The sequence below is a fragment of the Phaseolus vulgaris genome, chromosome 3 (assembly GCF_000499845.2).
Source record: "Phaseolus vulgaris cultivar G19833 chromosome 3, P. vulgaris v2.0, whole genome shotgun sequence".
Taxonomy (NCBI): Eukaryota; Viridiplantae; Streptophyta; class Magnoliopsida; order Fabales; family Fabaceae; genus Phaseolus; species Phaseolus vulgaris.
Genome location: NC_023757.2, coordinates 12,052,040 through 12,077,466, shown reverse-complemented (window position 1 = coordinate 12,077,466; position 25,427 = coordinate 12,052,040). Strand labels below are relative to the sequence as shown.

Here is a 25,427-nt window from a genome sequence, read left to right as displayed (position 1 = left end):
GTTTGTCTATTTATGTTGTATTTTAATGAAATTTGGTATAAATATTTTCTTAGTTCAATTTATCTATATTTTTAGTATTTATTTTTTATAATAATTTTATTAGTTTTGAATTAGTTACATTTATATATAATATTTTAATCAAATATTATAAATATATTAAGATATGACCCTGACAAAATTAATCATGTTCATTTTTTAAAAATAAATTATTAAAATCACATTAACATAACTATTTGTCAGATATAAAAATATTATTTTTGTAATAAACATTAATTAAGTTTTGATGTAAGGGATTCTAGTTCATTCATTTTTGTCAAAACACCCCAATACTTCCAATTAAGCATTTTGAAAATTTTAAGAAATAACTTGAGGTATTATTAAATATTGAGTATATATTTACTTTTATGTCTTATTGTATTCAAAGTGTTATATTAATGCAAACATTTTTTGATTTTTTTTAAAAAACTCAACTTTATCAAATACACCACGTTCTTGTTAATTACTGTTATCAAATGCACCATGCTCTTGTTAATAAGTGTTATCTATCACGTTGATGGCAAAAGTAGTATAAAAGGTCTTAGTAGTATTTCTCAAGGTTATTGTTTCATAATATATATAAAAATATTAAATTGTAATAATTTCGTATAAAAAGTTGTTTTTACATAAAAAAACCCAAAAATGGCGTCGCCCGGACTCGAACCGGAGACCTTCAGTGTGTTAGACTGACGTGATAACCAACTACACCACGACACCGTTTTGTAACAACTTTACTTAAAAGAGAATATATTAAAGTGTGGTTTTGTTCTTAGAGCTTATGAAAAAATTTGCGCCTTGGGTAGGGGTTGAGTGTGTGTGGGAATTTCAAATAGAATTGTGAGAAGGGAAGCGAAAGAAAGGAGGGAAGAAGAAAAATGATAGTGAGAACTCCACCGCCACCGAAGAGGCCACGCGAAGGCGATGTCGACGGCGACGGAAATGGACAGCTGGTTATCTACGAGGATCCGCCGGAGTCATCTCAGGAACCCTCGGCTTCGGAGCACATGCTCTGCACCTATCAGTGTCGCCAGATGGTTTGTCTTCTTATTTTCCTTCTTTCTCGTCAATTCACGTTATCGCCTCGAAAATCGATAATCGCATGCTCCGGCTATCTGGATTGCTTTCTCTAATTATCCTTTTTCCACTGTCTCAACCATTTCTATGCCATCGCTTTTCATTTTTTTTTGTATTCAAGTTGTACCAAAAGCTTATCAAAATAAAGAAAAATCTAAAATCATTTGAGCCTTTTAATCATGCTGTGCCAAAAAATTAAATATGACAACACATATGACATCTGCATAGCAATGCTGAAATTTGAGAAAATAAGTAACACACACAGATATAGTTTACTAATGGCACTGTCCGTTGCTTTGTAATCGAGACCACACTTGATGTGTGCTGGATTTTCAGTTGCGTTTGGTGTTGTTGTTTAGGGTTTAGATCCTTTATATTGTGAGAAATTGTGGATAAATGCGGCCAATGCAGCTGCCTCAATTGCAGTTGCATACACCCTAAAAACATTGTCACTCTGAAGTTGAAAGGGCGGTTGTGTACTGCTTTTCAAGGCCTTGGTTTGTGTGAGAAGTCAAGAACTGAGAAGAAATGACAGAAGAAGAAAGGAACAGTTTGTCTTCTTGGATTTTGTTGTGAGTCTCAATCACTCACTTTTTTCCAAAGAAAGAAGAGGAGCTGATGAAGTTTCTCTTTTAGGTTTGTTAGGACTTTGAGAGATGAATGTATAATAAAAGTTTCATGGTTAGAGGTTTTAATTAAAATCATTTCTGCACTTGCACTTTTTACTAATTTACGTGTGTGAAAGTAAGAAAAATAAATGTTAAATCATTAGATATTGTCATGAATAGTCGAGATTAAAACACACCAGTGAGATTTTAAAAAAGTCACATATGTAGGTTTTATGACACAGATTTACTCCTAGAAAAAGTTTGTGGGAGCCATGACTACCCTTTTTAATATCGAAGCTCCTCCACTGTCTATTCCTATGATGCATGGATACGGTATGTATTGGATACAACAATACACTTATTTTGAAAATAACAGGATACGATATGTGACATATACATATTTACAATGCATGCAAATTCGGAAAATATAATTAATTAATATATAATAGCTATTGTATGGATCCAAACTAAAATCACATTTCTTATAGATTTTCAAAATAAAAAATTATAAATTATTGTTATCATAAAAATATTGATGCTTCATAGATTATTGGATACCTTATCGATAAGTATCAGTAAAGTATCCAAGAGTATCAAATATAGATACTATCAGATATTGATAGATGACACAAATTGAAATATAAGTGCATCAACCGTCTATGCTATTGCTTCCAACACATTTTTTGCATATCAAATTATTGCAGGTCAAATCAGATTTTATTGAAGCCTTAAGCAAAGCTGAAAATCAAGCTCGTGATTATCAATCAAAATTTGAAACATTGGAAGATAATTTCCAAAAAGTTGGTCAGTACTTTCTATTCGTAGTGGCTTTTCATTTGATATTTTCAAAACACTCTTTTTCATTTTAATTTATAACCTCGTGATTTTTTCCTTTTCTATACCAACATATCCTCTATTTTGTGTGTTTGTTTTAACTGTTAACTTGTTACAGAATCCGAGAAGAGGAAATTTCTGGACCAATTCTTATATGCCGAACAGGAGCTTGCAGCTGCAAAAGGCCGTGAACAGGCACTCCAGGAACAACTTTTGAAGGAGGTCACTGAGTCTCAAGAACGATTAAGAAAACAAATCCAATTGAACAGCGAACTCCAGGTGTGCTTAACTTTTTTGTTTAATTCTTTTAGATAATGAATAAACTTTATGATTCGGTACAATCTGTCTTCCTATTGATTTGCATTATAACTTATAAGGTGAATCTCAAATGTGTTTTTTTATCTTACAATGCACGAATGAATTACGTAATTTCGTATCATTGTTACGAATCACACAATTCAATGCTATATTCTTTTTTTTCTTACTTTTCTTTCACCAATATTTTGTTGAAGAAATGGAAAAGTTGTGCAAGCTTAAATTATTAAATGAAAAGGAATTGAAAGAGCGCTCGCGTACTTATCCTATTGGATTGTTCCACATTTTCTACTATTTTATTTGTCACTCAATCACTCAATGCCTACACTCTATTTACTATTTCATTAGCTGGAGAATCTGTTATGTTTAGTCAGTTGTGTGTGGCATTCCTACCAATTTGTAATACTATGTCAGCATGTTTTCTTTGATGTGTTGGTCTGGAGATAGTATTTAATGTTATTTTTTCAAACTTATTGTTGAATCTTGTTTTTATCCCTCTGCCTGTGATGCAATTCTAGACTGATTCAACTTGCTCCCAATTGGAATTTAGGTTAAGCTAAAAAATGAGACAAACATTTGCAAAAAAGCTGAGTCTCATGCTTCTTCAGCAGAGGAGAAAGTGACATCTTTAGAAGGAAAGCTAGGCCATCTCTCAGAAAGTATAGAGAGGGAAAAAAAGCGACTTCATGACGAGCATTCGCAACTGAAAAGTGACTCAAAGTTATCTATTTCTAGAATATCTGCAAATGTAAGTCGCTATATTTGTTTGTCATATTAGAAAGTTATTAACATCTTTGAGTTATTGTTTTGAGTTGTTTAATGTTCGTGTTGTAGCTTGAACAAATGGAATGCAGAGCTAATAATGCTGAGAGAGAAGCAGAGCTGCTAAAAGAACAACTGAAAGATCTTAAGGATCAACATGATGAGGTTTGGGTTTCTAATTAGCTGCTTGTTGACTTTTATTGTTTCTTTAAGAATGTTCAGTGAACAAAGGTATCCTCTGGAATATGAAATTTTGATTTGGTATTAACCCTTTGACATTCACATGGACCCTTTTCTGGTATATTAATGTATTGTACATGATTCATTTCATTGCCGTGTCTTAATTTCCACTTGGATTATTGACATCTGATTGCATTACATCATGATTCCTATTTCCAGTGTTTGCACCAGAAGATTGAACTTGAGAAAAAAGTATCCACTTTAATGTTTCAAGAAGTTGTTTCTACAGATAGTAATGCTTTAGTCAAACATTTGCAAGAGGAGCTTCAGAACTATGTAAGTATGCTTTCTTTTTTAATCTTGTATCTTGATGCTCTGGTTATTAGGATTATAGTATTGTGAGAACGCGTACATTGATAGCTTGATGTATGACTATGGACTAATTTTCGTAGTTAATCATCTGGCATAATCATAAATGAAGAGGAATCATGTCATTATTTTATTGAATATTATATAAATTCTTTTTGGTAGGCCTGACCCTTGATTTGAGTGTTTCTGTTAAATATGCTAGGATGTTTATAGTTTGGTTCCTAAACCATGCATGTATTTTTCCTTTTCAACTTTTTGTCCCTTTATTTTTTTGTAAATTTTAGTGACTGTAGTTTAATCCAACACCCTCAAATTCATTCTAGTTTTTTTTTGTATTTTCCTCAAGTAGATTAATATATTTTTTGCCTTTCCTGCTCACTAGGAAATTACCAGTTCAGTTATCACTGAATGTGTTCACTACAGTAATCTGATGATGTATTTCAATTGACATTTTAGGAATCTGAAGTAAGGGAAGCACGGAAACTAAGATCAAGTCATGAGAACATTGACCTTTTGAAGGAGAAACTATTGGAGGAAAAGAGTCACCGAGAATGGGCAGAATCAGAGCTATCCAAGTTACAGGATATACAGTTAAACATGAAAAAGTTAGAGGATCAAATATCATCATGGAGGATGATGATTACAGACATACCTGGTGTCACATGTTTTGAGGACATGCCTGTTAAATTTGCAGCTTTACAGAAGTATGTCAGTAACTACAAATCTTTTTGTTTGGTTATATTAATAGATTTGAGCTTTTTGAGGTATTGTCAAGTCTAATAATTCTGGAATATTCTTTATATTTTGTTTGGGTTGAGATTGGATTGCTTCTATTTAATCTTTTTTTCTATGAGCACCTCGAGGCCATTAATTTTTTAGATGATGTCCTATTAGCCTATTCCCTATGACACTACATGCTTAAAAGTGCTGGTCTGTGAATCTATTATGTGGCATATTTCTGTATGCAAATTACTGAGAGTGCTGGATATTGCTATGCTGCTTTACATGTGAGTGTGCACCTATCTGTCTTTGATCTTGATATCTTGTATCATATGCAGAGAAATCATTTATAGTACGCAGAAGGAGGGTGAAATAACTGCTCGCTTGAAGCAAATGGAGGTGGCTCTAGAAGCTGCTGAAATGGGTAAACAAAATGCTGAAGCTGAGGCTGCGCTGGCTAAAGAGAAATCAGAAGCATTGATATCAGAAATTAAACGAATTGAATTAGTGGTCAGTGTTTGATTAGGATGTTTTCACGGGACTTTGATAATTGCTGGACATTGGACTTATTTTTTGCATTCTTTATATCATGCATTTGTTCCATTGCCATTTTTAAAACATGCATTTATAGAACAGATGGAGAAATACTAATAAAAATTGCTTTATCTAAATTAATAGATAAATATTTGGCTATTAGGTTATGTCTTTCAGATACTTGGATACCCCTAAAGGAAATATACGATCTGGAACCTATAGTTAGAATGTTAAATTATAGGTAAGGAGCTTGACAGTAGGAGAATTTATGGTATATTTGGAAGTGATTTAAATGCTAGGAGGATGGGATAACCTAAGGGGCCTTTAGTGTTATTTTTCATCCCTGATAGTCATGTTTGCTATAAATGTAGTCGAGTTTTCAGGGAACTTAGCGACTCTCATAGTACTAACTGATGTATAAGAGAGCTTAATTATCTCTTAGCTGGTCCATTCATTTATGAGTTTTTACATCAGTAAAATCCAAGAGATATAATGATCTACATGGAGGTGTCAGATAGATAATACAAAAGATGAGTATACCTATTTTAACAAGTTAACCCTTTCACATAAGTTAAACAATTCTAACACTCTTCCTCAAGTTGGTGCATACAAATTATATGTACCAAGCTTGGAACCTATGCATCAAATTCGAGGTCCTCTCAAAAAATTAGTCAAAATATCTGCAAGTTGATCACTGGAGTTGATGAATTTCGTGCAAATTTCCTTTTGACAACTTTTCTCGAATAAAATGACATTCAATCTGTATATGTTTGGTTCTCTCGTGAAATATAGGATTGGAAGCTATTAAAGTAAAAGAAAGAGTAGAGTAAATCCCTTGTGTATATTGAACACATAGGGTTATGTTTATATAGGAAAAGAAACATATGGGCTAAGCCCATTACATAAATATAAAACATGTAACGATATCTATAATATCTCATAATATCTAACACTCCCCCTCAAGCTGGTGCATATAGATCATATGTACCCAACTTGTTACAAATGTAATCAATCCTACGCCCTCGTAAGGGTTTAGTAAAAATATCTGCTAATTGATTATTTGAATTAACAAACTCAGTCTTGATATCTCCCGATATAATCTTTTCTCGAATGAAATGACAATCAATCTCAATATGTTTGGTCCTTTCATGAAAAACTGGATTTGAGCTAATATGAAGAGTAGCATGATTATCACATATAAGTGTCATTTGAGTGACCTCTCCAAATTGCAATTCTTTAAGTAACTGTTTAAGCCAAATAAGCTCACAAGTAGCCGAGGCCATAGCTCTATATTTTGCTTCTGCACTAGATCTTGCCACAACACTTTGTTTCTTGCTCTTCCAAGAGATCAAGTTATCACCCATGGAGACACAATAACCGAAAGTTGATCTTCTATCATATGGAGATCCTGCCCAATCAACATTTGAATAACAAACGACTTTAGTATGGTTATTATGACCATATAACAAACCTTTTCTAGGAGAGCCTTTAATGTACTTCACTATACGAATGACTGCATTCCAATGATCTTCACATGGAGAATTAAGAAATTGACTCACCACATTGACTGCAAAGGAAATATCAGGACGAGTAACAGTGAGATAGTTCAATTTTCCAACTAATCTCCTGTACTTCTCAGGATCTGAAAGAGGCTCCCCCTGATTGGGTAAAAGCTTGACATTGGGATCCATAGGAGTATCAATAGATTTTGAATTCATCAACCCAATTTCCTACCAAATATCCAATGTGTATTTTCTTTGAGAGATAACAATACCAATACTAGATTGTGCTACCTCAATCCCCAAGAAATATCTGAGTTTGCCAAGATATTTGGTGTGAAAGTGTTGACAAAGGTGTTGTTTTACTTGTGAGATGCCATGGTGATCACTGCCGGTAAGAACAATGTCATCAACATATGCTACAAGATAGATACGCCCAACACTCGAGTGACGATAAAAAACTGAATGATCTACTTCACTGCGAGTCATACCAAACTGTTGAACAACATTGCTAAATTTTCCAAACCAAGCCCTAGGAGACTGCTTGAGGCCATATAAGGATTTGCAAAGACGACATACCAATCCAGAAGACTCCCCCTGAGCAACAAAACCGGGAGGTTGCTCTATATAAATTTCTTCCTACAAATCCCCATTAAGAAAAACATTTTTGACATCCAGTTGATAAAGAGATCATTGTTGAAGAGTAGCCATAGCTATGAATAAGCGAACAAAAGCCATCTTTGCCACTGGAGAAAAAGTATCACCATAGTCTAAACCAAAAATTTTGGTATAACCCTTAGCCACAAGTCGAGCTTTAAGACGATCAATAGTACCATCAGAACCAACTTTGATAGCAAAAATGCACCTGCAACCAACAATAGATTTCCTAGATGGTAAAGGAACAAGTTCCCAAGTTCCATTATTCTGAAGCGCATTCATTTTATCAAGCATGGCCTGACGCCAACCAGGATGAGCTAAGGCATCACCTAAAGATACACTGAAAGTGACATCTGCTGCAATAAAATAACGGTTTTAAGGTGAGAAACATTTATATCCTTTTTGTGATCTAGTGAATCCTAAAAAGACACATTTGTGTGACTTAGGAGATAATTTATCAAGACCATGACTAAAATTATGAACAAAGCATGTGGACCCAAAAACTTTGGGAGGTAAAGAGTGGAGAGGGTCATGTGGAAATAAAATAGAATGAGGAATTTTGTCATCTAAAACTGAAGATGGCGTGCGATTAATGAGATAACATGCACTAAGAACATCATCACCCCAAAAACGCTGAGGAACATCACCATGGATTAAAATAGTACGAGTTGTTTCAACAAGATGTCTATTCTTGTGCTCAGCTACCCCATTTTGTTGAGGTGTATAAGCACATGAAGTTTGATGAAGAATACCATGAGAAGCCATAAAATTTTTAAAAGAATGAGAAAGAAACTCACGTCCATTATCACTGTACAAAATTCAAATGGAAATCCCAAATTGATTTTTAATTTCATTGTAAAATATTTGAAATATAGAAAACAACTCAGAACGGTTTTTCATTAAAAACACCGAAGTATTTCTTGAATAATCATCAATAAAAGTAATAAAATATTGAAATCCTAAATTAGTCTTAATACGACTTGGTCCCCAAATTTCAGAGTGAACTAAGGCAAAAGGAGATGAAGCACGTTGTGAGACACTACTAGGAAAAGAACTACGAATGTGCTTCCCTAACTGACACGACTCACGCGATAAACTAGATATATTAGACAAACTTGGAACAAGCTGCCGCATCTTGGCAAGACTAGGATGACCCAACCGAGCATGAATGAGAGATGGAGAATCCATAATCGTGCCGACATGTGCAGAGATTTGTAGTTGATAAAGTCCATGAGACTCAAATCCGGTGCCAATCATCCGTCCCGAACTTCGGTCCTTTAAAGAAACAGAATCTTTGGTAAAAGAAATAACACAATCAAGGGAACAAGTGAGACGACTAATGGATAATAAGTTCAATGGAGACCCAAGGACAAAAAGAACATTAGCAATAGATAGAGGGAAAAAGATTAATAGTACCAACACCATGTGATGGTACCCTATATCCATTGGCCATGGTGACCGAAGGTAAATAACCCGTAGTAGATAGGGAAGAGAAAAAAGATTGATTACCAGTAATGTGATCTGTGGCACCTGAATCTAGAACCCAAGGGCCAAGGGAATTAGAGGGAGTGAGGCCAACACAAGATGTACCTGAATGTGCAACAGAAGCAGTGGAACTAGGGTTTTGACAATCCTCATACCATTTAAGAAATTCATTGAAAATAGTAGGCTGGCCTAGGGTATCAATTAAAGTATGGTCCACAGTGGCAGCGAAAGCGAAAGAGGGAACAAAAGAAGCCATAGAAGATAAGGACAAATATAGTCACCGGCAATTGGCAGCATCAACAAAGATGAAGGCTCCGACGAGATTCCGATGACGTCTCCATCGATATTCTGGCGACGTCTCCGGCGAAGGTTCGATGGCGTCTCTAGCGAAGGTCTGACAACGTCTTCGGTGAAGGTCCGACAACGCCTCCGGCGAGGTGGTGGGGCGGTGGTTGGAAATTGAACCCTAACCGTATGCTCTAGATACCATATTAAAGTAAAAGAAAGAGTAGGGTAAATCCCTTGTGTATATTAACATATAAGGTTATGTTTATATAGGAAAAGAAACATATGGGCTAAGCCCATTACATAAATATAAAACATGTAACGATATCTATAATATTTCATAATATCTAATAATATCTAACAGAAGCCATGTGAATTGCTGCTTGGTTGTCACTATATATGCTCATTTGTTGTCTCATAAAAATTCAGCTCTTAAAGGAATTGTTTTATTCACACAAGTTGACAAGTGATTAATGCCATTGCCCGATACTTAACTTTGGCCTAGATTGAATATCCACATTTTGTTTCTTGCTTTTCCAAGAAATAATATTGCTTCTAACGAAAACACAATAGCTAGTTGTGGGACGTCGACCTACAAGAGATCCTACTCAATGAGCATCACAATACACAAATTGACAACTGAGATCACCCCGATGATGCTTTTTATTATTTCTGCATTTGACCTGTTTTGCTCCATTGAAGCAATGTGGTATATTTTGAAGAAACTGGTTGTTATTGGGGGCACTACTAAGCTCTGGGAAATCTATTTATTGTAACTTTAAGATCTGCTGTGTGGCAGTGATAGTTACCGCAGGTAGCTTTGTGTGAATTATGTAATCATTTTGTTGGCATTATTTTTTGGTTATGTACTTTAAATTATATATTAATTGTCTTGCAGCTTGCTGTTGTTTCTGAGGAAAGAAATAAATTACGAAGTGGTGAAAATCTGGATGGATCAAAAAATGTAAATACTGTCCAGGTTACAATTCCCTTAATTTCGTTACCATTATGTTTTCTCTTAATGTTTTTTTGCTTGTTGCATGGTTAATGCATACAGGAACCCGAATCATTTCTTATGAAGAAAGATGATTGCATTAAAGAATTAGAAAGTACCTTGCATGATCAGAGATTGATTAACAATCGTCAATTAGAGGAAATAAAGTTACTTAATGAAAGGTTGCACAGTGAAGCAAGAAGAGTGAAGTCATTGGAGAGGGAGAGTGATCGACTCCGGTCAGAGATTTCATTACTAGAGGCAAAGGTTGGTGGCTTGGTGCTCTCACAAGGCACACTAGTACACCATTACATTGCTCATGTTTTTAATATTGTGTCTTCATTTCTTATGTCTGTCTTATGTTACTGTACTACTATCAAAGGTGTTCAGATTATGGTTTTCATTTTACATTCTGACTATCTAGACTTTGTTTTTCCTTCTTTAGTTAGGTCATGGTGATTTTTCTACTGCTAATACAAAAGTTCTGCGGATGGTGAATACACTTACTGTTGATAATGAGGCCAAACAAACCATAGAGGCACTGCAAACTGAGCTGCAAAAAACAAAAGAGAAGTTAAAAGCCGTGGAAGAATTGAAAAGTCAATCAGGTATGAAACCTTGTAATTACAGTGAATGTAAAGTTCTAAATGTTGTTTTAAAATGAGTTGGTAATTAAGGTGAGATGGGTTGACAGAGGAGAATGGTTTGATGATTTTGAAAATGGTTATGCAATTTGTAGTATTAAGATAAATACCAAAAGGAAGTGAATATAATGTGTTGGTTGTGGGATATTAAATTTACTACTAGAAGTTGGTAGAAGTTGGAGAATATTCTAGAGATCTCTTTGTAATAATTACTTTAGGGTTAGAGTTCTTTATATATAGAGACCGATGTATTGTTTCAATTAATTCAATTGAATAAAAAGATCTTTTTTCATTCTGATTATTCCTTTCAAGTTGGTATCTGAGTTCCAGATCCGGGGAGCTCTGCTTCTGCATTTCTTTGTCTTAGTACAGTTCTTTTTAGGGTTGCTAGAAGTACACCCATTTCCTTTGATTATTGGGGTTGCCTGAAGTGCACCCAACTAGTGGTTCTATCACCACCTGCCATCAGAGTCGTTGCCGCCACCATCACTGAAGTTTGTTTTTGTCTCACTGTTTTAATTTACATGGTCATTTGGTGTAAACGATCTCTTTTCTTAGTGGACCTAAATAATTATAAAATTAGTTAATACATCATATTATCATCTAAAAAATAATTATAAAATCAATTTCAATAATTTAAATTCTTACCCTTTCAAAGGCACGCAATGCTCACAACCAGATGAACTACAAGTCAAACTTAGTACTCTAATTGCAAATCTTTGTAGTTCTGGATTTTCCTCACCATATGATTCCCACCATTGTGATGGAGTTTTGGTCTTGAGTGCATGTTGAGCTATTTGACTACCAAAAAATCCAAACTTGCTCTTGAAACTCTGAATTTGAACATCGATTTTACTCACCTCATCAATGTCTCCCACCAACCTCTCCAAACAGTCATACATTCCACGTTTTCTACTCATAATCAGCTCTAAACTCAGGATGATATGGCAACATGAGATTAAGATAATAGCCTGCAACATGCAATGGTCTATGCAATTGGTTGTCCCATCTTTGATCAATGATTTCCCAAAGGGGAGGGTAGCTAAATAAGATAAAATATAAATAAATTAATCTCCAAAACATGTCTATATTTCTAATTTAGAAATCAAATACAAGTGAAACGTAAATTACCACTAACTCCATTGAAGAGACTTTGTATCTTCTCTTTTGCAATATCCATCTCTACATAAATAAATCCCATGGGTAGTTTATTGTCTGAATCAACCATGCGCAACACTTTAATCAAGGGAAGAACACCCTTCAAGCAATTTAAAATGTTTTTCTAAAATCCCTTGTCCAATATCAAATTTTCCACCAACCCTACATCTCTACTTTTAACCAAATGACTGGATTGCCACTTTGAGGATGTGAACAGCCTAATAAGTGATCGTTTATTCCCATTCAAGCATCCAAAAGACAGGTAAGAGGTGGCAAAACGAGTATTGGCTGGTCTTATCAAATCTTTTCCTTTACTATATTTGTGCAACAAGGAGATAAAACCAGTTTTTGAATAAATATAGTTTGTAATTTTCTGAACATTGGCGATTGTCTCATGATGGAGTGGTGTTCTCTTTTTAAAATCTTCCAACATTAGATCAATGCAATGAATTTCACAAGGGGTCCAATACGACTTTTTCCTCTTTTGCATTAACAATTCCCTAGCTGTCTTATAATTTGTTGCATTATTTGTTACAACTTGAATGACATTCTCTTCCGCAACCTCTTCAACAATATCAATCCATCATTTTGAAGATTTTTTAGCTGTCTTGCATGTTAGATGCATCAATAGACTTCAGAAAGACAGTTCCCCTTGGACTATTTACCAAAAAATTTAGTATAGTCTTCTTCCGATCAGTCCATCCATTTGTCATTATTGTACATCTAGTTTTTTCCAAAACAGTTTATGTTCTTCCAGAATCAGATTTGTCTTCTCAATCTGTTGCTTTAAATATTTCACTCTTATTTCATGATATGATGGTGGCTTAAATCTGACATCATGTAGCAACTAATTCAAGCATCCTCTTAAATTCTTCATGTGTTTTGTATAGAATATTACTAGGTTAGTATTTTAATTGGGTCGGGTATGACATGGCCCAATTTAATTTAGGGTTTTTTTGCACTTATTAGGATAGCAATTGCTTGTTGTTATTAGATTAGCATTATAGCATTTTATTTGGCTAGTTATATGTATTATTGTTCATATTTTAATTGGGCTGCGTATTATGTGGTCCAATTCATTTTAGGTCAACTATGTTGTTGTTAGGGTTCCTCACTCACACACATCACTGCTACCACCACGAAATGTTATCGGAATTGCGCGCCGCTGCTGTCCACTTTCATTGGACCTTGTGTCGCCACATTAAGCCTCATTCTTTCTGCCTTTTTCGCTTTCTCCGTTAGCATCCCGTGATTCAAAAAGCGGCCGCCATGAAAAACTCGCACCACCACCGTCATGTTGTGGCAGTGATCAGAAAATCCGCCACCGCTTTCTACCATGGTGACGCCATAACCGATTATTGATAACACTGTTCCACAGAGGATCATTTCTTCTACTTGCCAATATAATTATCACCCAATGCAATAAAAAAATTATCCAAGAATTGATCAATAGTAGTGTGCAGTGCAGCAACAAATATAAAATCTCAACCTCTCCATCCGCAAACACAAATAACACAATGAAATAAAAGAGAGGGGAGATTGTGGGGAGTTGCGACGAAGGCAGAGGCGTGAGTTTAATATTAGGGTTTTTTTAGGGTTTTTGATAAGTGTTTTTGTGCACTTTTGGGCCTCATTCTTGTGCCTCGTTTTCACGGATTGCAAAGACTCAAAGATCCTGCTACCGACTCGCAAGATTGCTTCGATCCGTTCAGGTAGCAATCCACCGTGCGATCTAACATGGTTTCTTCTAAAAAATCGCAAGATCGTACGATCTTAGGATCTAGATCACGATTTTAACAACATTGGTCTTCATACTTGGGTGTTGGGATGTGTTGTGTTTGTCCATGTTCATAGTCAATTTCATGGAAAGTTAGATCCTAGAGCTATTAAGTGCATATTCCTTGGATATGCATCTCATAAGAAGGATTACAATCCTTCAAGTCGAAAGTTTTTTTACCTCCATGGATGTCACTTTTGATGAAATTATATCTTTTTGCATGCTTCCTTAGCTTCACGGGGAATGTTCTTTCGAAGCTAAAGAGACTTTTGAACCGCTCGAGTCATCTTTTGTCCCTACATGCAATGTTGTCAAGATCATGAGTTTACTTGCTTGAGTAAGCAAGTTTGTAGGGCCAACCAAGGTGACACGACCAACAAATTGGGATGGGAGCGGATCAGGGAAAGGCGTCGCGCGGCTCGGTGGATCAGAGGATGGACAGAGGTTGTCGATCCTAGATTGTGACTTGTGCGCGACAATTTTTGGCCAAAAAAAATGGAATTTGGTTGCTCCAGTCAAAACCCACTTGTCGTTAGCTAAAAAGGCGAAAAGAATGAGGTTTTCAGCGACGGCTTCGTTGGTCTTGTGTGGTGGCAGGGGCGGCGTGCTCTGGTGAGGCTATGGCATTCGCAGAAAATGAAGAAATTAAATGGGATGCACACCATTTAAAATTTTATAAGTGTTGCACCCCGATTATTCTAATTCACACCAAACTTCTAATCTTTTCTTTTAGTTATTTATAAGTGTATATTGTATTGTGACACTGTTAGTAACTCTTATGAGTTGAGTTACGATCTTTTATCTCCTTTCTGGGTCCTCTTACAATTTACGAGTTTGACAACATTGCATACATGAACTATCTCATACACATATTATTCTTAGTACTCCTAATACTTCTTAGTCTTCCTCATTTTTCTGAACATAAGTTTTCAAAGCTGTTCCTAGCCTTCTTATCTCTACTTTCCTGCTTATTCAATTTGTTCATTTCAATCTCATGCTCTCTCAGCTTTCCAAACGAAGCAGCTGTTGTCCGGGTGGTTAGATCTCGTGATTCTGAAATATTCCTGACTTTGGGTTGCCATGTTCTGCCTAATCACTTCAGAACCTTGATATTCAATTCTTTTATGTCAAAGGTCTTTCCTAGACCAATGAGATGGTTTACAATATGTGAAAATTTTGCATATCTGCAATTGTTTTCAAGATTTTCTCCAACGTTCAAAAGCGCACTCAAGGTAGTAATTTCTTCTAAATTTCAAAAACTCTAAATTCTATATAAAACATAGAAAAACATAGTTTTATCTAAAACTGAAACTGCCAGTTTTAACCGATTAAAACTTTGTTTTAGTCGGTTGATTTCACTTAAAGTGAAAACAACAGACTAATTCAAGTTTTAGGGTTTAGGTCTTAGGTTTTAGGGTTTCAGAAGACTGCAACCTTCTGAAAACTTCAGAATTTTAATCTATTGGAAACAAGTTTTAGCTTACTGAAAAACCTTCACAAAATCTCTGGAAATCTTTATTGATTTTAACATATTGATTCTATAAATCAACCAGTTGAAATATTCACTTTAGTCTTTAAAGACTTCAGTAAAGAATAGTTTAACAAATTAAAGTATCAATTCAACCCATTAAAGTTCTCTTAATATTATCAACAAGTTCCAAACAATTTAAAAACATTTTTGAAACTGTTTTTTGGATCAATTAATCTTGGTAAGAGATAAGTACATACTCATACATCAAAATCAAACTCACACACTAAAGAAATAAAGTTTTCAATCTTCATGAGGGTTTGGATACATCAAATATAGTTTAGCTCAAGCTCCAGCTTCAACAATATTAATGTTCTGCTGGTATATATTATAATTATAGATAAAAAGTTCGAAAGGTAGAATTTTGTTTTTGGTTCCTCATGTTGACATACTTACGGTGCCTATTATTCACATTTTGCTTCTTTGAGAAGCCAATTGTCAAATTTTTGGCGTCCTGCTGAAGAGTTTATCTCAATTAACTAGACTGGATAGCCTATGCTTTTGATTACAATTGTCATTTTTTGGTAATGAGAATTTGTCTGGTATTGATCTGAAACATGTGGCAATGAGGAATTTTTGTTCTGGTATCTGTGTAAGAAATTTATATTGCTTGATTTGAATCAAAGATTTAAAAGAAAAACCTCCAAAGAAACCTATGTAAGATACAAGAGATATGCCAAACGGGTCTCTCAGAAAATGGCTAAACTAGAAACAAAATTGGAAAAAACTAAATAATAAAATTTTGCAAAGACTGACGTCTATGGTAATGGGAATTTTGCAAAGATGAAGGCCTTTGTTCAGTGCCTAAAGGGTGGTCCATATCTCTCAGTGCCATCTGTTAACCATTTGATAAAAATGTTATCCAAGAGGCTCTTAGAAAATGGCTAGAATAGAAATAAAGAGTGAAAAAAAAGCTAAATATGAAAATGAAATGTGCATTCCTTATTATATTAGTCTGACCTGTCCTTTTAAGATAGACATCAATGGTAATGTAAATTTTTCAAAGTCGAAAGCATGTGTTCAGTGCCTTAAGGGTGCTCTATATCTTCCAGTACCTTATTAACCCTAAACCCTAAACCATTCCATTGGATGATAATGTTATTAAATGTATGGTTTTCCTGATCATTTTTAAGTTCTAACTGTTTAGGAGAAGCTGGAAAGCTAGTAGATAGCTACATATCGGAGAAGATGTTGAAATTAAAAGAGCAAATTGCAACACTTGAGAAACGAGAAGAAAGGTGTGTATAATTTAGCTTCTCATTAGACATGTTTCTCCATATGAACTTCTAGGTGATAAAATATGAAAAAAAAAAATGAAATTAACTTCTCCAAATTTTTTTTTTTTGAACTTGTACATAGACTAATTTTAACTTGTATAAGAAGTCAAATTTTTTCTTTTTCTTTTAGAAGTTCTTATGGAGAAGTTTGTTCAAACAGTCCTTTATTACTTTGTTGTCAAGAAGATTACTCTAGAATAGCTAAAGCTCTGAAATATCAACAGATACAAGACTGTGTTTGCAGACAGAATTTCAGTTTTCCGGAGGGCATGCTGTGAGCTTTTTGGTTACAAGGTTGGTAATGTTATATACTGATCTAGTTTTACTACAATTTTTTTTGTGTAAATTGAAAGTGTTGCTTTTATTTCTTGTTTGGAATGGAAGACTAGACACTTTTGCTTTAAAGATACTGTAGCATCCTGGTAATAGAATGACTACATACTTGCATTTTAAAAACATATTTGTACCCACCCTTGTATCTATGCAGAAAACAGTTTTAATCTCCATCCCCATAGAGAGTGCTAATATTACCAATGTATAAAGTCAACAAATCAATAAAAGTATTGTTATTGTTAATAAACCTGTCAGTTTGTCCAAAATCCTGATGAAAGTTGCTTGAATCATTCTGTTTGTATTATTTAATGTGTAGCTACTGCAAGACTTTATTTTATTAATGGGATAGAATTTAGCACTTGATTATTTTGCTCATTGTTGTATCATACTTATCAATGGTTAATTTTATATACTAGTAAGGTCTTTGTTCAGATTTAATCAAATCTTGTGTTTTATAAAAAAAACATTTTGCTTTCTAGGAACAACGAAATTTCACTCCTTAAATCACTAAAACATAACATTAAATGTATCCAAACATAACATTAAAGCCAAATAAACATTATCTTGAATCATTCAAGTCAAGAAAATAAACCTTGAGTCATTCAAACGTAAGTAGTAACTAAACAATGTTGTGAACATAATCATTCTTAAATTTAAATTTTACATATATATATATGGGTTATGATTTGTTTACACTAGGTACTAGTCTAAAAAGACTTCAACCAAATTTCAACCGTTAATTTTATGAAATTTGATTGTTCAGATCAGTTCACAAATGTAATTGTTTATTCTTCTTGTTTAAAATTTTTACAACCATGTCGTGAATTTGACAATCTTCAACAATCATATTGTTGAATTGCTCTGAACCATAAGATTTACAAAATTAACTATTGGGATTTGGTACAAGCCTTTAGACTTGCATAAACAGATCCTAACCATCTAGTCATCGTTAAAATTTGTGGGTAAATAACCATCTCCAATAAGCTTGTATTTCTTTTTAAACTCATCTCAGACATGGCAAGAAAACCTGACATCTCAGATACCCCAAATTCCAACTATCATATCTCATCTCATGAAAGATAACATAAAATAGAAAAAAAGGAAGATACAAACATGGGGGAACTAGGCCAAAACCCATGCAGAAAAAACAATAAGCGAAAGATGGAAGTCTAAAGAAATGCTGGGAGGTAAACTACTATACTAAACAAACTCCAGCCTATTAAGAAACCCTAATGAGGCCAGTTTATACTCTGCCCATTCGTTATTTGCCAGTACCCATGGAGCACCAGTATATTTTGTTAAACATTGTAAAGTCTAATCACGGTATTTTGATGCAAGACTGTAGCATGTTTCTGTTGGAGAAATTCTACCTAAAAAATATAAAACCCTTTCTGGGTAACTTGATGTGTTCATCATTGTTTCTAGTTATAGAGGTCTGTTGTTTACTCTGTAAAATAAGTTGTCTGACAAACATTTTCTAATAAGTTATTTTGAAACTGGAAAAAACTGATAATTTATTGTATGATAATTGACTTCATTTATTCTTCTGCTACTCTTAAATCATGTTTGTTCATATATTAACAGATTGTGATGGATGAACACCATCGACCAAATGGAATACCAGTGACACGATTTACCTTGCAATCCATTTATGCACAAAGTGATGATGAGAAGCTTGAATTTGAATATGAATCAGGGAATACTAACATTTTGGTAAGATTATTGAAAAGTACCTGCCCCCCCCCCTTCTCCCAATCTGGACTTTGAAAAAGTCCGAATATTTCAGCCTTTTGCAAATGATGGCATAAATATTTGCTGAAATTTGCAATTTTTTTTTTATGAAAACAGGCAAATCATTATACATCTCTGCCCGAGGTTTCTCGTCAGGTAATAAAACTATGATATTCTAATATTTTTCAATAAAAATAATTTCAGGATCTAATCTCTTATTTATGATTGTGTGTGATCGAAAGTTTTAATAGTGAAACCGTTGGATCCTTTTACATAAAAAAACCTCTAGAGGTTTATTTTTGGAGAATGAAAAGACTAAATTAAGGACAAATATAGTTTGTATTATCTATTAGTGTTAGTTATTTTTTTTTCCTGTTTTCTATTACAACTTGTGAAGGAAATGTGTTTTCCTTTATATAGTGCCCTAGTTTTTACCAAAAAGAAGTTAGGTATTTGGATTTTGTGTAGTTAAGGAATTCTAGTGAAGAAAAGGAGAGTGCTCCTTTTGGGGTAAACTTGTTTGCCTTATAAATTGGGAATTCCAATGTAAGAAGGGAGAATGCAATGCATTGGTTCTTGTATTGGATACAAAAATCCAAGAATCCATCTTAGAAAGAATTTTTCGATGCATTGATGAGTAGATTTGGAGGATGTGGGAGTGTAACAAGGCTTTGAAAATATGTGTAGAAGCATGAATCACTAGTTTCCCAAGCCAAACTGAACTAGAAGGATCAAATATTGGGCTATTTTTTAACAAGGCTTTGAAAAGATATTAGAAATTTTGGGGAGACCACACAACTTTGGGACCGTTGTGTGTGAGGTAGAAGAAGCCATGAAACAAATGTACTTTGAGAATTGAAAGATCGTGGTGCAAGTTTAGGGTTCGTGTTCAAGGAGGAGGAGCCATCATACCTAGAGCAGGGGAAATGAACGATTCAACCAACAATAAAGCCACCATTGGAGAGGTTAGGAGTTCACGAGGATCAGTTTCTTTGGTTGAAAAACCAAAATTTTCAAGATAGAAGCAAAGTAGCATGCACCCTCCCTTACGTTGAATACATTCAAAGGAGAGAAATTGGAAAATACTATCAGTGCGGACTAGCATATGGGCCTAGGTGAATGTGTCTTTAAGAATTATGCGAGTATATTGGCTGAGGATGAGGAGGTGAGCGATGATGGAGAAATAGCCACAGTGGAAGAGGGTAATAATAACTAGAAATTGGTAAAGATACTATGCCAATAAATGCATTTGTCAATATGTTTAGCTGGTGGCCTTACACAACCACAAACTATGGAGCTAAAAGGAAAACTTCAGGGTCAAGAAATTGTGATCTTGATAGACAAAGGAGCTAGTCACAATTTCATATCTAGCAACCCAATCGGCCTTATTGTGTAAGGTTATGAGATGGAAATAGGAAGTTCCACAAAGTTGTTGTGTAGATTACCATGCTTTAAAGAAAACCATTATACTAGATGAATTTACTCTTCTAGTGATAGGGGAGTTGTTGGATGAATTAAATGTGGCTTTGTATTTTTTCAAGATAGATTTAAGGATTGGGTATCATCCAATTAGGATGCATGAATCAGATATATCAAAAACTGCTTTTAAAACATATGAAGGTCATTACGAATCTTTGGTAATGCCTTTTTATCAACCAATGTACCGACTACTTTTCAATGCACCATGAACTCTATCTTAATGCCTTTCCTTTGAAGGTATGTCCTTGTTTTGTTTTTTTCTTTTTTGCTGATATATTGGTATATAGCCTAACGTGAGTGTGAAAATAAAGTAAAAATATATGATTAATCTCTTGTATTGGGTTATGTATTTATAGTTATGAAAAATACAAAACGCATGGGCTAAGATTGTTACATCTAACACTCTCCCTCAAGCTGGTTATATAAATTATATGTACCAAGCTTGTTATAAATATTATCAATTCTAGGTCCCTGTAAAAATTTATTGAAAATATCTGGTAATTGATCATTCGAATTAACAAACTCAGTTTTGATGTCTCCAGATACAATCTTTCCTCGATTAAAATGCAATCAATCTCAATATGATTGGTCTTGTCAGGAAACACAAGATTTGAGCTAATATGAAGTTGTCACATAAGTGTCATTTAAGTGGCCTCTCCACATTGCAATTCTAACGGTTTAAAGCCAAATAAACTCACAAGTAGTTGAGGCCATATATTCTACTTTTGCACTAGATCTCGCCACAACATTTTGTTTCTTGCTCTTTGAAGAAATTAAGTTATCATCAATGGAGACACAATATCCAGAAGTGATCTTCTATCTAAAGGAGATTCTGACCAATCAGCATTTGAATAACAAACAACTTTAGTATGGTAATGGTTATTGTAACTATATACTTCAATATACAAATATGACTATATTCGAATGATCTACACATGGGAAATTAATGAAATATTAGAACTAGTAACAATAAGATAGTTCAATTTTCCAACCAATCTTTTGTACTTCTCGGTACTGAGAGAGGCTCCTCCAGATCAGGTAGAAGTATTGGGATCCATGGGTGAAAATAGATTTTGAATTCATTTCCTCCAAAATATTCAATGCATATTTCCTTTGAAAGATTACAATACCAATGTTGAGTTGTGCTACTTCAATCCTCAAGAAATATCTAACTTTGCCACGATCTTTGGTGAGGAAGTGATGACAAAAGTGTTTTTTTTTTACCTGTGAGATGCCTTGATCAATGCCTCTAAGAACAATGTCATCAACGTATAGTACGAGATAGATACACCCAACACATCAGTGATGGTAAAAACTTGAATGATCTGCGTCATTGCGAGTCATGCCAATTTGTTGAACAACATTGCTAAATATTCCAAACTAGACACTAGGAGACTGCTTGAGGCCATGCAAAGTATTTACGAGATAACATACTAATTCAGAAGACTCCACCTGAGCAACAAAACTTGAAGGTTTCTCCATATAAATTTCTTCCTGCAAATCCACATTAAGAAAAGCATTTTTGGCATCCAATAGATAAAGAGGTCATCATTGAAGTGTAGTCATGGCTATGAATAAGAGAACATAAACTATGTTTGCCATTGAAAAAAAAGTATCCCCGTAGTCCAAACAACAAATTTGTGTATAACCTTGAACCACAAGTCGAGCTTTAAGACAATCAATAGTACCATCATGACCAACTTTAATAGTAAAAATCCACCTACAACCAATAATAGATATCCCATAAAGTAAAGGAGAGTTCCCAAGTTCTGCTATTATAAAGAACACTTATTTCAAAAAGCATGGCCTAACGCCAACCGGGATGGACTGTGACATCATGTATAAATTTTGAAATGGACAATGGGAAGTCTATTGACGACTGTAAGGGTTGGTGGAGGTGAGGGATTTTTCGATGCACTAGACACAATAGGAAGATCACATACAATTGGGATATTGACTTTATGAGATGGGGACCCAAAAGGAGAAGGAGGAGACTTAGTAAAGGGAAGTAGCGGTTAAGAGAAGTAGAAAAACATTTATATTCTTTTTGAGATCTAGTGAATCCTAAAAAGACACATTTGTGACCTAACCAATCTGGATCACAATAGTCAAATACTTCACCAGAAATGTTTCTGCCATGTTTTGAAAACAGCTACCTGTATCCAAAAGTACAACAGGGTATGTGTTTATAATGTGTGGAGCACCTATTTCATGGTTCTAAGGAGTCAGTGGTGGCATTATCTTCATGTGAGGCTGAATACATTGCAGTGTCAATGGGAGATTGTTAAGCCTTGTGGCTTGAAAATTTGTTGACAGAAATGAAAACTGGAAGAACAAGTCAGCTATAAGTTTGGCTAAACATCCTATTGTTCATGGAAGGAGCAAGCATATTGAAACAAGATTTTAATTCCTAAGGGATCAAGTTAGTAAAGGGAAATTGGAGTTAACATATTGCAGTACCAATAAACTAGTGGTTGATATTTTAACAAAGCCTCTCAAAGTTGACAGATTCAAGTTGATTAGAGAGATGATAGGAGTGCAGTCTATTACTAATCTGAATTAAGAGGAAGTGTTGTATGTTTGTTAGGTAGTTAGTAGGTTGTTGACTAACTGCTTACAATAGCTTTATAAATAATGATATATTATGATGCATGTGTGTGAAATGTAAAATTTCAGATTCAGTATCCATATCTATTGTTCTCTTTCCTTTTCTTCTCCATTCTTGTGAGATTGTGTTTAGTTTGTTCTAACTTTTTTCAAGTTGCAGTTTGACAATTTTAGAGAGTGAGTCCTAGCAGAGCGTTCATGGAGGAGATATGTTTTTGACAGCAAATATTTTCAGCTAAAAAATTCTCCTGAAAATAGTGCATTTCCAGTTATATATTATAGGAAAGGAAAACATATTTTAAATATTTTCAGTTACATAAAGAAAAACTTATTTTAAATATTCATATTTAAGGCTTGGAAATCTTAAAAATTTCAGAGACGATCTAGAAGTTGATTTTCCCTAAAACAGCCTGATTCCTTTTTGACCTTTGTGAAGAAAAAATTACATGTATGGAAAATTGACTGCTATTCCGAATTCTGACATTTCTTATGTTTGTAAATTTTATTTGACCCATTCAACCTAGTGAGTGTGACTGCATGAGAGTTTGAGTGTATCAGTAGATGGATTTAAAAACAGAAGACTTCTGAGGAATGAGCGAATGATAATTGCCATCATGCATGTAATTTTAACACATTCATGTTTCTTTTGCCGAGTCTTACCTGTGCCCCTCATATATTCCCAGGTGGAGATATTCATCCGGAAGATGAATTCAATTCCTGCTTTCACTGCCAACATAACGGTGGAGTCTTTCAATAAAAGAACCCTCTCTTAAATTCAAAGACCAACTATAGTAATATGTTTTAGCGGCCAACCTACAGTTATGCTGTATATATCTTGCATCTTCAACTTCGGGAATTTGGTTAGTTATAGGATGTTACGACTGGAGACATTTTGTATCCTGACATTGTCTATCAATGGCTTGGATTTGAAAAATATCACATATTTTAAAATAATTGAATAGCGAGGTGGAATTTTTGGCGGTTTATTTCCTTGTAAGACTAAACTTTTCTTGTTTCGTTGTGTTGTTTCAAGTGATATGTTCTGAGCTTGAATTCTTTCCTAAATCTTCCACAGCGAAGAGCCCAAGTTTACTTCTTCATTTCTGTTATCAAGTTTTACAAGGATGCAGATTATGTGAAGGTTGAGACCAATGTTTTGGAAGTGTGTGATGAGATTGTAAACGTGATAATAGATGTTAAATTGAAAACGAACATATTAGTGAGGATCTAAACAGTATCTGTTCCCCATTCTGTTGCCTTATATTGAAGCAATTGTTCAGTGTGATTGCTTAAAGCTGTTGACTATTTTTTGTTCCTCCTTCTCGTAGTCTAATTCCCCTAGTAGTGCAGCGGCGAGGGTAGCGGCAACCAAGGGTCCGAAGCCAACCATTGGTTATGGAATGTTCGTATCATCAATAACTTGCTTAGTCTGCTTGAAATGATTGCAAGAAGCATGGAGGGACCTAGCTGATTTCAGCCCAGCACTTGCGCTATGGTAGGGATCTTACTTACCGTCAATGGATATTCTAATCTCACATTTTAAAATGATGTGTCACGTGAAATATATATCTATATCATGACATGAAATTAGTGGGATATAATCTAAAGTTATAAAAATGATTAAATTTAAAAATAATTGCAAAACATTAACTTGAGAAAGTAAATAAAAAGATCTAGTTTACTATTGAGAGTTCTAGTAATTTAGGTGAGAGTGAAAGTTGTTTGTTGGTAGTGGATATATAGGGAATTTTTAAGGTGTTATTGATGAGATGAGAATTGAAAGTTGCAATTGAGTGGTGTGTTAGCCGGGTTTGCAGGGAAGTGGTGGTGCTGGCTTGCGTAATTGGAGTGGAATGGAATGTTTGTTGTGCTACCTTACTCCCCACTCATCTCTAACATTCATATTCATATGGTCAATTCTTGAAATTGAGCGTAATTTTTTAGCTTCTTTTCTTGAGGTGGTCGGATATTGGTTATTAATTATATTCGAATTTGATGGCCATTTTCTTAAAGTTAGTCTCCATTTCTTACATAGCTAGCTAGCTACCGAGTATTAATTTCTGATGGTACCAATTCTACCCTGAATGATGATCTGTTACCTTTTTTTATTTTACCTTTGTTATGTGGATAGTTACTTTAATCATGATTATTCCACACAATTGTTGTTTCATAATTAATTAATTAATTGCGTGTTGATAATGGTTGCACAAATGAAGCATAGCCGTGGAGCGTGCAAATTCTCAAAATGTATATCTGATTTTAGTGCTTGACATTGACCAACCGCACAAAGATTCTAAAACCATCCACGTCAAACAATATCCAATTCCATGCCAACTACATTCCTCAAACTGCTCTCTCTCTCTCTTCCATATTTCAATCGCAATCATAAAATATTACAATTTTAACCATAAATTACTTATTCATAATCTGGTGTAACGAATGCAATATTTATAGACCATTAATCAAAATCCCATATCAAGAGTTTTCATTTATTCATTGGTATGTTCATGCGATTAAAAATCTAACCTGATGCAATTATCT

At 34.4% G+C, this 25,427-nt stretch overlaps 1 protein-coding gene, 1 non-coding gene and 2 pseudogenes across 2 annotated transcripts; 1 reads left to right on the top strand and 3 right to left on the bottom strand.

Moving 5' to 3' along the window:
* Positions 1-679: 679 nt before the first annotated feature.
* On the bottom strand, positions 680-753 carry TRNAV-AAC (transfer RNA valine (anticodon AAC)). Its single transcript has one exon. It is a non-coding gene; the product is annotated as a tRNA-Val (tRNA).
* Positions 754-801: 48 nt separating this feature from the next.
* Positions 802-24,118, top strand: LOC137806675 (mitotic spindle checkpoint protein MAD1). Its single transcript, XM_068606907.1, has 16 exons — positions 802-1,070; positions 2,423-2,522; positions 2,671-2,831; positions 3,418-3,615; positions 3,702-3,794; positions 4,029-4,145; positions 4,635-4,882; positions 5,237-5,408; positions 10,257-10,322; positions 10,416-10,619; positions 10,798-10,960; positions 16,607-16,697; positions 16,961-17,030; positions 18,654-18,782; positions 18,918-18,956; positions 23,570-24,118. Exons 1-16 carry the CDS (start codon positions 912-914, stop codon positions 23,657-23,659), a joined length of 2,100 nt encoding a protein of 699 aa, XP_068463008.1. The 5' UTR covers positions 802-911; the 3' UTR covers positions 23,660-24,118.
* LOC137808800 (uncharacterized mitochondrial protein AtMg00810-like) lies at positions 6,392-7,420 on the bottom strand (annotated as a pseudogene).
* Positions 7,622-9,329, bottom strand: LOC137808799 (uncharacterized; annotated as a pseudogene).
* Positions 24,119-25,427: the final 1,309 nt, after the last annotated feature.